Raw genomic sequence first — 13,609 nt, 5'->3', positions numbered from 1 at the left:
GACAACCATAGAAAGATCCTGAATCTCATGGCCCTGCCCAAGGAAAATATGCACTATTCCTTCCTGCTAACTATGGATGCCGGAAATGCATTTGACAGAGTCGAATAGACCTTCCTATGGGAGGTAATGGTAAAATACGGATTCAGAGACTGGTGGCTCGCTTTGCTTAAGAAGCAGTGCTCCGCACCCTCGGTGATGGCCCTCTTTCCTCTCTTCTCTATGCCCTCGTTATGGAGCCGCTAAAGATATGAATATGGGAAAACACAGAGATAGAGGGCATCCAAGTCAGGGGATACAGTATAAGCTAGCTCTGTTTGCAGACAACCTTTTGTTATATATAAAAGACCCGATCGCAACAATCCCCACCATAATGAAAGAAGTAACAGATTATGGGAAATACTCGGGATTCCGGGTAGACTACACAAAATCAGTCCTGCTTCTGAATGGTAAATATCCTATCAGGAGGAACAATACGTGTTACACTCACCTGTTACATGTTGAGAAATGGGGATCAAATACCTTGGGATAAATATTATGAACCCCACTGCCAATTTATACCAGGCGAACAACCCTCTGCTTTGGGATGCAGTGAAATGGACATAGAGACATGGGGAAAATGATTTTCTTGTGGGTAGCCAGACTTAACGTCATTAAAATGAATGTCCTACCAAGGTACTGACACCTGTTCCAGGTGCTACCAACTCAGGTACCCAAGGATGTCTTTGTATTGGTAAAGAAACTTCTGATAGACTTCCTGTGGGCAGATTCCAAACCCAGAATTGCATACAACAACTTGACGCGTCCCAAGCATGAGGGAGGAGTACATTTCCCGGATTTATACACATACTATCATGCCTCACAATACAGGGTGCTAGTCAATCACCTGGACTCCCAATCCACTAAACCGTGGGTGGTCTTGGAAAATGAAATTCTCTATCTGGTGCCCCTCCACGAATAGCTCCACGAACAAGTATCTCTAATAGGATCCTGACACTCCCAGTCTTGAGGGTATTGTGGGACTTATGGAGAGAACAGGCAGACATGAGATAGCTAAAACAAAGAGGTGATGGCTGGAAGGTTTAGAATGAATCTTAACCACGGGCAATGCTCTGGGCAACCCTCCAGACCACCATTCTTCGCCTGCCAAGCCATTACAGAAGGGGAAAGACCATATGCAAATCAGGCTTGGCCCCACCCCAAAAGGGGCAGTCCAGCCCGAACCGCTAGGCCACATCCCTTCCGCACGAGACCACAAGCATCCCCAAACATGTTTCGCCCTTGTTGGGGCTCATCAGTGAGGAGTAGCCTGGGTCTCTAGGCCCAGCAGGCACGGGACCCACGTCTGGGCATACCCGTCCCACTCGGGGTGACAAAGCAAAAACAAAGAGGTGATGGCTGGAAGGTTTAGAATGAATCTTAACCACGGGCAATGCTCTGGGCAACCCTCCAGACCACCGTTCTTCGCCTGCCAAGCCATTACAGAAGGGGAAAGACCATATGCAAATCAGGCTTGGCCCCACCCCAAAAGGGGCAGTCCAGCCCGAACCGCTAGGCCACATCCCTTCCGCACGAGACCACAAGCATCCCCAAACATGTTTCGCCCTTGTTGGGGCTCATCAGTGAGGAGTAGCCTGGGTCTCTAGGCCCAGCAGGCACGGGACCCACGTCTGGGCATACCCGTCCCACTCGGGGTGACAAAGCAAAAACAAAGAGGTGATGGCTGGAAGGTTTAGAATGAATCTTAACCACGGGCAATGCTCTGGGCAACCCTCCAGACCACCGTTCTTCGCCTGCCAAGCCATTACAGAAGGGGAAAGACCATATGCAAATCAGGCTTGGCCCCACCCCAAAAGGGGCAGTCCAGCCCGAACCGCTAGGCCACATCCCTTCCGCACGAGACCACAAGCATCCCCAAACATGTTTCGCCCTTGTTGGGGCTCATCAGTGAGGAGTAGCCTGGGTCTCTAGGCCCAGCAGGCACGGGACCCACGTCTGGGCATACCCGTCCCACTCGGGGTGACAAAACAAAAACAAAGAGGTGATGGCTGGAAGGTTTAGAATGAATCTTAACCACGGGCAATGCTCTGGGCAACCCTCCAGACCACCGTTCTTCGCCTGCCAAGCCATTACAGAAGGGGAAAGACCATATGCAAATCAGGCTTGGCCCCACCCCAAAAGGGGCAGTCCAGCCCGAACCGCTAGGCCACATCCCTTCCGCACGAGACCACAAGCATCCCCAAACATGTTTCGCCCTTGTTGGGGCTCATCAGTGAGGAGTAGCCTGGGTCTCTAGGCCCAGCAGGCACGGGACCCACGTCTGGGCATACCCGTCCCACTCGGGGTGACAAAGCAAAAACAAAGAGGTGATGGCTGGAAGGTTTAGAATGAATCTTAACCACGGGCAATGCTCTGGGCAACCCTCCAGACCACCGTTCTTCGCCTGCCAAGCCATTACAGAAGGGGAAAGACCATATGCAAATCAGGCTTGGCCCCACCCCAAAAGGGGCAGTCCAGCCCGAACCGCTAGGCCACATCCCTTCCGCACGAGACCACAAGCATCCCCAAACATGTTTCGCCCTTGTTGGGGCTCATCAGTGAGGAGTAGCCTGGGTCTCTAGGCCCAGCAGGCACGGGACCCACGTCTGGGCATACCCGTCCCACTCGGGGTGACAAAGCAACAACAAAGTGCCCCGAGTGCCATCTGCCCCCCGCCCCTTAGAGCTAACATTCCTGACCCCAATGCATACTAGAAGTGGTATGAGGGAGGGCTAAGTAGGGCAGGACAACTTTGGGGAAATGGGGAGCTCAGGACAATGCAGAAGCTCAAGGAACTTCTTAAGGAAGGGCATCTCTCAGTATTCCTGTTCCTCCAGGTCAAGGGTGAACTCAATGACAAGAAATGGGGTGGCAATCTAGCAAGAGGGCTTACTATTTTCTTTTTTTTAAACTCTTTTTATAGTTCAACGGTGGTCTCAACAGTTACAGCAACCTCATCCCATCAATGCACACAAGTCGACAAACAGATAAAGCATTTACGTTTAACGTTACATGGACGTTTCATCATCTGAGAGCAATTCACACAGATACATGCAGAAGGGGTCCCATATGTCTTTTGGTCGGCTTGCCCCCGGCAGAGTCAAAACATATTGTTCCTCACATTCATTGATATATGTCAGTTCGCGGAGGAAAGTGGTCATGTTTGGTGGCATAGGCATTTTCCAGGCTTGTAGGATACATTTCTTCGCCACTGTGCATGCAACATTGAATAGTCTCCTGGTTTTCTCTGAGCACTTGTCAATGTCTCTGAATAAGTATTTTTGGAGAGTTAGCTGTGGGGGTATCTGCTTGATTTCAGCCAACATTTCGGCCATCTCTCCCCGGAATCTCAAAAGAGCAGGACACTCCCAGTACATGTGAAAGGAGGCCACGCATTGGGCCCCACACTTAGGGCACTCCCCCCCCGTGCTCCGCAGCGAATTTTGCCATCTTAGCTGTCTTAGCAATCTTAGCAGTAGTGCAATCTATTTAGGAGTTTAAATTGTATCAAGCGTAGTCCCGCATTTAATGAAACCTTTTTCGTGAGTGCACAGTATCTGCTCCATTTGTCTTCCGGGATGGGCATTTGCAGGTCTGTCTCCCATTTGTCTTTGACCCGGTTTATTGTAGGGGTGTGGGTTTGTACTGCCACATATAATTTAGAGATACCCAGCCCAGCCTTCATGGTAATGAGTTGTGTGCAGGGGTGTTGGGGGGGGGGGGGGAGCTGTTCGTCTGGAAACATCGGCCATCTTTTCTGAAATGCGGCCCTTACTCTGTAGTATTGTAGTATTTTGAGTGGCCCACTCCCCATTGCTCTCGTGAAGTCTTCCTTAGTTGCAAATTTACCATCTATAAACATATCGCCTACCTTCATTTCCATGTGAGGGTCCCAGACCTCCTGAATACTCGCATCGGACGTGGGGGGGGGATACCCGGAAAGTTCCACAAGGGGACCTCTGGGTTATATGGTGTCTCTAGCTTCAGTCTCTTAAATTATGCGCCCCAGGGCTGGACCGTGCAGCTGCCTGGGTCATATTCACATGTGTCTTTGTGTCATGAATTAAATATGACTGACTTAATATAGTTTGTGCTTCCACCCAGGTGTGTGGTGTTTCCCCACATTCTTCGTACCAGTACTTCGCAAACTGTGCCTGGGCGACCAGATAGTAGAGCTCAAAGTCTGGGGCCACTATACCCCCGGTGTTATAGGGCTCTGTCATTTTCTCCCACTCCCCCACCCAATTCTAGCCGTCTTCCCGTTCCATATAAAGGTAACTACCAACAACCGCAATCTAGAAAAGAAGTCTTTGCCCGGCCATATGGGTATATTTACAAAAAAATACAATAGTTTTGGGAGGGCTATCATTTTGAGTAGAGCTATTCTGCCGTATAGGGATATGGGGAGGTGTCCCCAAATCTGTGGCTTAGTGCCCAATGTTTGCAGTGCCTTTTCTTGGTTGTCCGCGTAGAGGGTTTGTCTGGTTCTAGATACTAACACCCCAAGGTATCTAATGTGTTGTTCCAACCATTTAAGGCCGCAGGTAGTCGCAGGGCATTTAGTGGAAGGTGTGAGCGGGAATATTTCCGATTTGGCTATGTTGATGACCTATCCCGAGTAGTCCGCAAACTCATGTATATCAGCCATAATGGGCGCTATGTTTTTCTCTGGCTCGCGGACGTATAGAAGCGTATCATCCGCATAAAGTGAAATTAGCTGGATAGAACCTTTCATGTTTATTCCCTTGTCCCCATGTTATAGCCGAACAGCTGCTGCCATTGGCTCAATGGTTAAGGCAAACAAGATGGGTGAGAAGGGACATCCCTGCCGTGTGCCCCTACCTAATTGGAACAGCTCGGAGATGGTTCTGTTGGTGTATACTCTGTCTGCTGGAGCGGTGTAGAGCAGCCGCATAAATCTAATGAAAGCAGGTCCCACCCAAATGTTTCCAACACAGTAAAGAGATATACCCATGACATGGAGTCGAAGGCCTTTTCGGCGTCAAGGGCCACAGCAACTGCGCTCCTGCCTGGGTCAATCTGTGCCATTATACCAAATAGTCTACGGAGGTTCAACGCGATAGATCTCAGGGGAATAAAACCATTCTGATCAGGGTGAACCAATGTGGAGACCAAGGGTAACATTCGGTCTGCCAGTACTTTAGCAAATATTTTAGCATCAACATTGATAAGCAATAAGGGTCTGTATGATGACATGTCACTAGTTGGGCGTCGGGGCTTGGGTAACACAGTTATGATGGCTTCCCTCATTGTTGGGGCCAGTATGCCTCCCTCTAGGGCTTCCTCCCAGGTCTGCAACATTACGGGAATTAGTTCAGTGCGGAACTCCTTGTAGAATTCAGCCCCTAGCCCGTCGGAGCCAGGTGCTTTACCTGACGCTAGCCCCATGATCGCCTCACTCACTTCTTCCGCAGTGATCGGTTGATCTAGAGCCATTTTATTCTCGAGTGGGAGTTGTGGGAGCCCCAGTGACGCCAAGTATGCCTTAATCTCAGTGGTGGTTTTCCTATCTCTATTTGAATACAGTGTTTGATAAAATTTGTCAAATTCCCCATTTATGCCCTCTTCGCTTGTCTTTACCTCGTCAGTCGCATCTTGTATGCTAGTAATTGAATGTGGCTGCATCTCATGTTTAATCAGGTTAGCCAATGCTCTACCCGCCTTATTGCCCTCACCATATCTACGTGCTCTGGCAGGGGCTGCCATATATTGTATTTCTCTGGCGGCCAGATAATTGAAGTTTTGAATACATTTATGAATCTCGGGTAGAATGGCCCTATCATGGCTATAAGTTTCCTCAAGGCTGTTTAAGGCATTTTCTACCCCTTCCAACTCCCTTCTCACTCCCCTCAGGAGGCCGGTGGATTTTGAGATAATTGCCCCCCTAGCCCAGACCTTGAAGGTTTCCCATACTGTGGAGACCCGTGCCACCGTCCCGATGTTGTTAGTAAAAACTCTGTTATTTCCTCTCGTAGGGACTCCACCACACCTGGGTCACCAAGTATCCCACCCGGCATTCTCCATCTCCTAGCAGGCCTGGAAACATCTCTCAGCCGAAGTTCCAGTATAACAGGGGAGTGGTCAGACAGTGTACGGGGCAGGATTTCGCAGCTGTGCAGTGTCTCTGATAGGCTCTGTGACACAAAGAAATAGTCTATTTGTGATTCACTGTCGTGGACAGATGAGTAGTAGGTGTAACATCTAGCATCTGGGTGTAATGTGCGTCATGCATCTATCAGTGCCATTTGTGGAAGTAGTTGCCCCAGTGTCAGCGCCATTCTGGTTGGTGTCCTCATTTTCGCACTGGCTCTATCTGTCACCGGGTCTAGGGCCATGTTGAAGTCCCCCCCCCATATTATGGAAGATGCGTCGAGTTTATTGAGGGTTTCATATATATTTAAGTAAAAGTCTGGGTCGTCGATGTTGGGCCATATGTATTCACCAATGTAATTTGCTTGCCAGCTATTTCCCCCCATACCAGAACGTATCTGCCCAGCGTGTCCACTTTGTGTCTCGCTGCCCGGAATCCCCGCGAGGGATGCATGAGAATGATAACCCCCCCTGGACTGGGACGAGTAGTTCGTATAATATCGTGTCTTCCCCCATTTGGGCATTATATTCACATTCACCGCACCCATTGCATGAGTTTCTTGTTGCATCTCAATCTGAGGGCAATGTCTAGAAACATAATTGCTAACCTTCCTGGCCTTCATCGGGTTGTTTAATCCCCTTACATTCCAGGACAGAAGTGGTATTCTCAGCCCCCCTGTAACACCAATCCCGTACGTATCTTTACCAGCCATACCATCAACCGATTCCAGCATTCGCATGGCGGGAGCATCAGCCGCAACTGCGAGACCACTTAACCTTCAAACCAAGCTCAAAAACATAGCAACTTTCCCCCCTCCCCCATTTCACCCGTAGCTCAATATAGCTAACTGTTACCTTACATCCTGGCCCCCAACCCACATCATCTCTCCAAACTTCACGATGCTGCCCATTAACACTCATAACTTGCCCAGTGGGCTTTTCTACTGAGCTAGTGGACCTTTCCAGAGGGACAGCTAATATTGCCACCTGGCCGCCCACGTCGGAGGCCCCACGGCTCAGTAAACAACGGAGTTTGGTCCAGTCCAATTGTATTCATTTTTAGAAAACATAGTCCCATTGCGGGGATGGTGTAACTTCATCCGTCTGCCGGATCTCTTCTTTCTTCGCCAGGTTTAGGTCTTGCATTTTGATCCCCCTTTCTATCCCTGGGAGGCAGCGGAATGGAGGCCTCCACATATGCCATGGCTTCAGCAGGGTTCTCAAAGAAGTGGGCTCTTCCTCCGTGCTGGATTCTCATTTTCGCAGGGAAAATTAGAGCATAGGGAACACTACGGAGCCGTAGTTGTTTCTTGACCATCTCATAGGACCTTCTTTGTGTTTGTATGTTCGCAGAGAAATCTGGATAGATATGAATTCTGTTTTCCTCATATTGCAGCGTTCCTTTTTCTCTGGACAGTCGGAGTATTGTGTCCCTATCTCTATAGTTTAGGAGCCGTGCTATTATGGTGCGGGGTGGAGCACCCGGCTTTGGAGGTGGTGCAAGAGTGCTATGAGCTCTTTCGACAAGAAAGTGGTCCGAAAGGGATTCTGCCCCCAACACAGACTTCAGCAGATTTTCCACCTGCCTTTCCATGGTGCCTTTGCCAAACTTCTCCGAAACCCCGACTATGCGAATGTTATTTCTACGAGACCTAGATTCAAGATCCTTGCACTTGTTCTGGGTTTTGCGTAGTTCGGTTTGGAGTAGGGCTATGTCATGGCCATGCTGTGAGATTACATCTTCGTTTGAGCTTCTCCTGTTCTCTGCTTCCGTAATGCCTGCGCTTTCCTTTTCCACTCGTGCTTTCAGGGATCCAATCGTCGCCACTATGTCATCCAACTTGACGTTGACAGCCAGACAGCCAGGAACCCATTCTGCACAATTGTTGCCAGGCGATCTAAGGGATCTGTGTCTCAGCTATCGGATGTTTGTGCCGTCTCTCCTGTTGCCGCATGCGGCTGGGAGCTGGCAAAGGAGTTCATTGGGCCTGTCTTTTTTCCCCCTACAACCTTCTTCTCAGTGCGGCCCATTAGTTACAACTGCCACTTTAGGGTGGATTGTGTTCTCCCACGTATATGTGACTGGTGCCCTGGTGACCAGTATCAGATTTCAGCAGTTATAGGGGAGGGTGGTGTTGCAGCCTCTGCCCTGTCTCCCAGTTCGGGATGTGTTGCAATACAGATGGGGGACTGGGTCCTGTCTCGCCTCAGGTGTACACTCCTTTCCTCTAGGCTGTTATTATTGAGCTCCCACGGTCCTCACATGAACACTGATTGGGGCCAAGGGGTATGTTATTCATACGTTTCCTGTGTGGTATCCTTCAACCCTTTAATGCTGTAGTGGCCAGTTGCCTCTGCATCTGGGTCGCCCCGGCCGTGTTGTCTCACTTCTCCCCACTCTCGCTGGGGTCCAGAAACTCTGTTCTCACACAGTTGCCTGTCTGCCAGCCGTGTCCTTTTTTCAAATTGTGTCTCAGGGCTCCCGACACCCATATGCCGGACGTCCTGGTGTCCAGTAGAGGAGTTCAATAGGTATGAGGGAAAGTGGTGTTGCAGCCTCTGACCTGTCTCACAGTTCAGGGTGTGTTGCAGTGCAGATGAGGGGTCGGGTCCTGCCTCGCCTTGGGCGTATTATCCTGTCTGTAGTTCAATTCCCTCTTCCCTCAAGTGGGCATTGGTTGAACCTAGAGGGTATACAATTTTAGCCGCTGACCTGTAGTGTACCCCTCACCTCTTCAAAGCTATGGCGGCGAGCTGCCTTTATATCTGGGCAGCACCGGCCGTGCTGTTGTGTTTATCCCCACTTTCACGGGGGCCCAGGCACACCGCTTTCAAATGTTTGTCAGCCCCTCAGCCGTGTCCTTTCCCGCAGCATACCCCTCGCCTTTACAATGCTGTGGCGGCGAGCTGCCTTTATCGCGGGCAGCACCGTGTTGTTGCAGTGATCCCCAGTCTCACAGGGGCCCAGGTTCACCGCTCTCAAATGTCTGTCGCCCCCCCAACCGTGTCCTTCCCCGAGTGCGTGTCAGACAGTGTTTCAGGGCTCCCGGCGCACCCCCCCCCCCTCCGGCGATCCACTTACTTCACCAGCGTTACCTCAACTGGACTTCCGCCACGGGGAGGATCGGGCCTCGAGGGTGGACGTGTTGTCGTCGCAGGTCTGTGTCCCCAGGCACTCGATTGGATTTACTCTCTCAATCAGGGGTGGGGAGGTCCGTATCCGTGTCTTCTCTCAGGCGGAGGGCAGCGGAACAGTGTGTTGCCGCCTTTCAGCAGCTCCTGGGTGTTTATGGGCTGCCCCTCCCCCGCTTGGCCAGCCAGCAGTAGCAAGCTCCAGGCTTGCGTAGACATTGCATGGAGCCCTCGGGTGGCCGCGTCGCAGCCCTTCAGTCGCTGCAGCTTCCCCCGCGGATATCTCCGTTGTCTCGGGGCAGACGTGCTCTGTTTTTTCAGGATCTCTTCCCCAGACCTTCCGCCGCAGTATTCTGTGGTTATTTGTCAACCAAGTTAGACCTCGAAGGATATACTTGGTACAAGGATTTCTAACGAGCCAGAGCTCTCCACCTAGTCGGCCATGTTAGACGTGCGCAACAGCGCCCCCCCAGGGCTTACTATTTTCAAAATCCCCCTCATACAAAGGGGCTCGGACTAAGGGTGTATCTCCAGACTTTACACAGCAATCCTATGAACCGAACCACCAGAACCACTTAGGATTAAGGAGCGGTGAGAACGGGACCTAGTTGCCCGACTGGAAGACAACACTTAGTTCAAAATGTGCAGAACGGTTATCACAATCTCATATCCTCCCAACACAGGCTCCATGCCATCAAACTACTCTATAGGTAGCGTACCACTGGCGAAACTTGTGAATGTACCTTACTGTGAATAGAGAGGCGTTGGAGAGGCTTTGGAGTACAAGTGTCTTTTTGGCACATGTGGTGGGTGGGACAAAGCCTGATTTGCATATGTTCTTTCCTGTTTCAGTAATGGCTTGGCGGCATTGAAAGGACATCCCATTCCCTGTTCACTCTTTTCGGCCTGGAATGGAACAGATAGCTGTATGGTCCAACAAGCCATATTGTGCACAATCTACTTTTGGCGACTAGGATCAGGATCATATAGTTATGGAAGAGGCAGGGGTGCCCTACCAAAAAGGAGTGAGTAGTCAGCCAGAGATATTTTCCACATGGAATCACTGACACATCTGAAAAATGAAGCAAATACCACAATACAACAGATGTGGCTTTCTTTCATAACATAATATATGCCTGGGTAAGTGTAGGGAGGAGACTGACTGATGGAGGCAAGAGGAGCCATGGAGTTGAGGGTTCGGACAATCCCTTGCATGCAGGGTATGAGGCAAAAAGGAAAAGGGAGGTGCTGGGATTTCAAGAAAGAAGGGGAGGAAATCAATTAAAAAGTGTCATAATTTGTGAAGAAAGGGGATGGTCTAATGGCGGTTAGGGTTGTGTTTACATTACGGAAGACCCCTTTACTTTCTCTTTAACTGCAACAGATTTGACTTAAAAAATGTAACAGTATGAAATGCCTTTTTAAAAAAAAATGTAATAAAATTATATATGGAAAAAACAAATGTATCATGCAACCATAGGCGGCTCATTGACCATTTCACCTTCCTATTGACATCCCTCGTCAAAGATTAGGCTTAGCAGTCACAAAACAGACCATCTCTAGATGGATTGTTATGTGTATAACTGAGTGTTACTCGTTGGCAGGCAAGGATTCACCTGAAGGTCTGAGGGTGCATTCCACTAGAGGGGTGGCTGCTTACTTGGTGTCATACGCCGCCGCGACTGGCGGTTACTTCCGCGTTGGCGACTGCCTCGCGGAATACAGCCCCATTAGTACCGACACGTTCCGCCGTTTACGTGGAGTGCCGGTCTAGCTGTTTTTCACAGGGCTGCCGTGGGAGGTACTAATCATTCCTGCCCCCAGCAGTCGTTGCGTTGCAACCCCCATACTCAGGTGAGTTGTTTCTCCTTTGGGTGTAAACGCTAGTACTCTACTCTCCGGCTTCCTCTTGAAGCCCGCTTTCCTCTCTCTCGCCTTCACTCTGCATAGCGAATTCCTATCCCTTCTCTCCCATTCTCTTTTGCCACCGGTCCCCCTCATCTGGGGCTTCCCCTCTCCCCTCCCGCTTCCGCTGTCTTGGAGGCCCGGCCTCTCTCTCTCTCTGCCTTCTTCTTTTTACTTTTTCTCCCTCTTACCTGCTTGCCGCTTTCCGGTGGTTGTGTTTTGTCGCCTCTGGGCCCCGCTTCTTTGAGTCTCTTGCTCCACTGGGTCCTATCGGGGAGGTGCTACGTACATCACTTACTACTACCCTGCTCTTCCGGACCTTGCAAGATCCTTCCTGGCCGGCACCATCAGCGATTGCTGGAACCTTAATTCCTGGAATTTGAACATCATTCGCTGCACAAGGGTTTTTTATGCCTTCAGGCTTTTTCCCTTATTTCGCTCTTATGACGGGAAAGGAGCCACAGGACTGCTGTTCCCTAAGCAATCACTGTGGCTTCCTCCCATGGCAGGCAAACTCCACAAAGAAAGGAGAAAGATTACCTGACCCGACATCGCCTACAATCTGAAGACTTGGAACCCATCGGCTCAGGTGAGGGGAGTGGGGAGGAGAGAGGGTCGGAGAAGGAGCAAGAACAGGTCACTTGGCTCTAGAAAGAGGTGTACCAGTGAGGGACATTTGCAGAGCGGCAACATGGAAGTCCCTTCATACATTTAGTAAATTCTACTGTGTAGATTATTTTTCAAGAGAGGAAGCCAAATTTGGCAAAGCTGTCCTCCATAATATTAACAAATAAATACATTCTCCGAACCCTCCGCCTAACTCAAACTACTTTGGGAGTTTATCAAAGATGAGGAATACGTGGGAGGACACAATCCATTCGAAGAACAAGTTACTTACACGTGGTAAAGTTCTTTCGACTGGGTGTTCCTCACATGTATTCCTCATCGCCCTCCCATCCATCCCCTCTTTCCTAGGATTTCCGTGTCTTACACCTTCCTTTCACACAACATCAAGACTATCTCCTCCTATGACATCGAATGCTAATTAAAGTAGGAAAAAACGAATAACTGCGGTCGTAGTCAGCGCGGGTGCTCTAGAAACCAGCATCGACGTCACGAGGGACGCTGCTGAGACCGTCGAGGACCAAGATTCGACGCTGCACGACGCTTGACCGTATGAAAAATAATTCCATAGCAAATTGCAAGCAAACTTGATTATCAAATATGAGGAATACGTGGGAGGAACACCCAGTCGAAAGAACATTACCACGGGTAAGTAACTTGTGTTTCTGTTGCATTTGTGACACATGTCTGGTACCAGTCTAAAATTAAAGGCAATTTTCTATTTCTACTTTTGTCTCGTCTGGGGTTAGAAAGGCACCTGGCATTGTGGGTAATTCCTGCTGCCCAACTCAAGCTGTTGTTAACATTTCATGCTATCCTTAAATGATGGTTAATGACAAATGCTCTCTTGAGGTTGGGGGTAATGCCCCAAGTAGTAGGGAATATCAGATTAATGCCTGAATTTGAGGGGATTTCCCAGTATGCCCACTCCAAAGGTTCTTGTGATGGCTAATACTATCATGAAATTCTTTGGAATATTTATTTGCATCCCGATGTCGCAGAGATTCTTTGCTGCCCTCCTGATGCTCTTTGAAGGGGGTGGGACCTCTCCCCTGAGGTTGTGGTGAAGAGTCTATGATTCTCTTAAGTTGCTGTAAAGGTCTCCCAAAGCTGTAGAGAATGGCAGATGTTTTCCAAAGGTGTTGGGGAACAATATATATCTACTTTTCTAAGGTTGTGAATGGCTGATGTACTCTTGAGGAGGTGGTAATACCTCAGGCTTATTTCATCCCTCTTTGTCTCCATTCAGGATTGGTATTCCAAAACTCCAATGGGAAAGAAGCGTCTGAAAGCCACTCAGGGGGACCAAGAAACAGATACAAAAGGAAAAGGAAAAGGGAAAGGGAAGGACAAGAAGGGCAAAAAGAAATAAGGAGTCTGCACACAAAAATAAAAAGGACAAAGTGTGAAGCAGCCGAACCAAGAACTTTATTTTATTACAATGTAAATAGTAAAAGATGTACCAAAAAAAAATCAGTGTCCGAGAAATCAGTGATACAGTGAAATAGAAGAGTGTGTGCGCGCATCTGTGTGTGTGTGTGTGTGTGTGTACATACATTGAGCAGATCTTCAGCACATGGCATCCTTCCCCGATTATTAACTGGGCAACTAAAATCGGAAGTTCATTTACTGCATGACTGGCATGTAATTTACATTGGAATGCCTTCTATGGTGACAGCTTTGCCCACAGATATCAAATGAATGCTCCTTATCTTGGTGTTCCTACAGTAAGTATCAGAACTGCATCTATTGAATCTATATTTAAAAAAAATGTATTTTATAGATTAAAATATGATTTGTC

General features: G+C 49.2%; 1 protein-coding gene across 1 annotated transcript in view; it reads left to right on the top strand.

The window, feature by feature from the left end:
* The window catches only part of IQCA1L (IQ motif containing with AAA domain 1 like), a 1,109,403-nt gene extending 1,096,133 nt beyond the window's left edge, over positions 1-13,270 (top strand). Inside the window, exon 19 of the mRNA XM_069646014.1 lies at positions 13,058-13,270. Within this exon, the coding sequence (XP_069502115.1) occupies positions 13,058-13,180 (123 nt within the window). The 3' untranslated portion in view covers positions 13,181-13,270. The remainder of the gene's footprint in view (positions 1-13,057) is intronic.
* Positions 13,271-13,609: the final 339 nt, after the last annotated feature.

The sequence above is a fragment of the Ambystoma mexicanum genome, chromosome 2p (assembly GCF_040938575.1).
Source record: "Ambystoma mexicanum isolate Mex_15411 chromosome 2p, UKY_AmexF1_1, whole genome shotgun sequence".
In the NCBI taxonomy this organism is placed as follows: domain Eukaryota; kingdom Metazoa; phylum Chordata; class Amphibia; order Caudata; family Ambystomatidae; genus Ambystoma; species Ambystoma mexicanum.
This window is presented reverse-complemented; position numbering and strand designations above follow the sequence as displayed.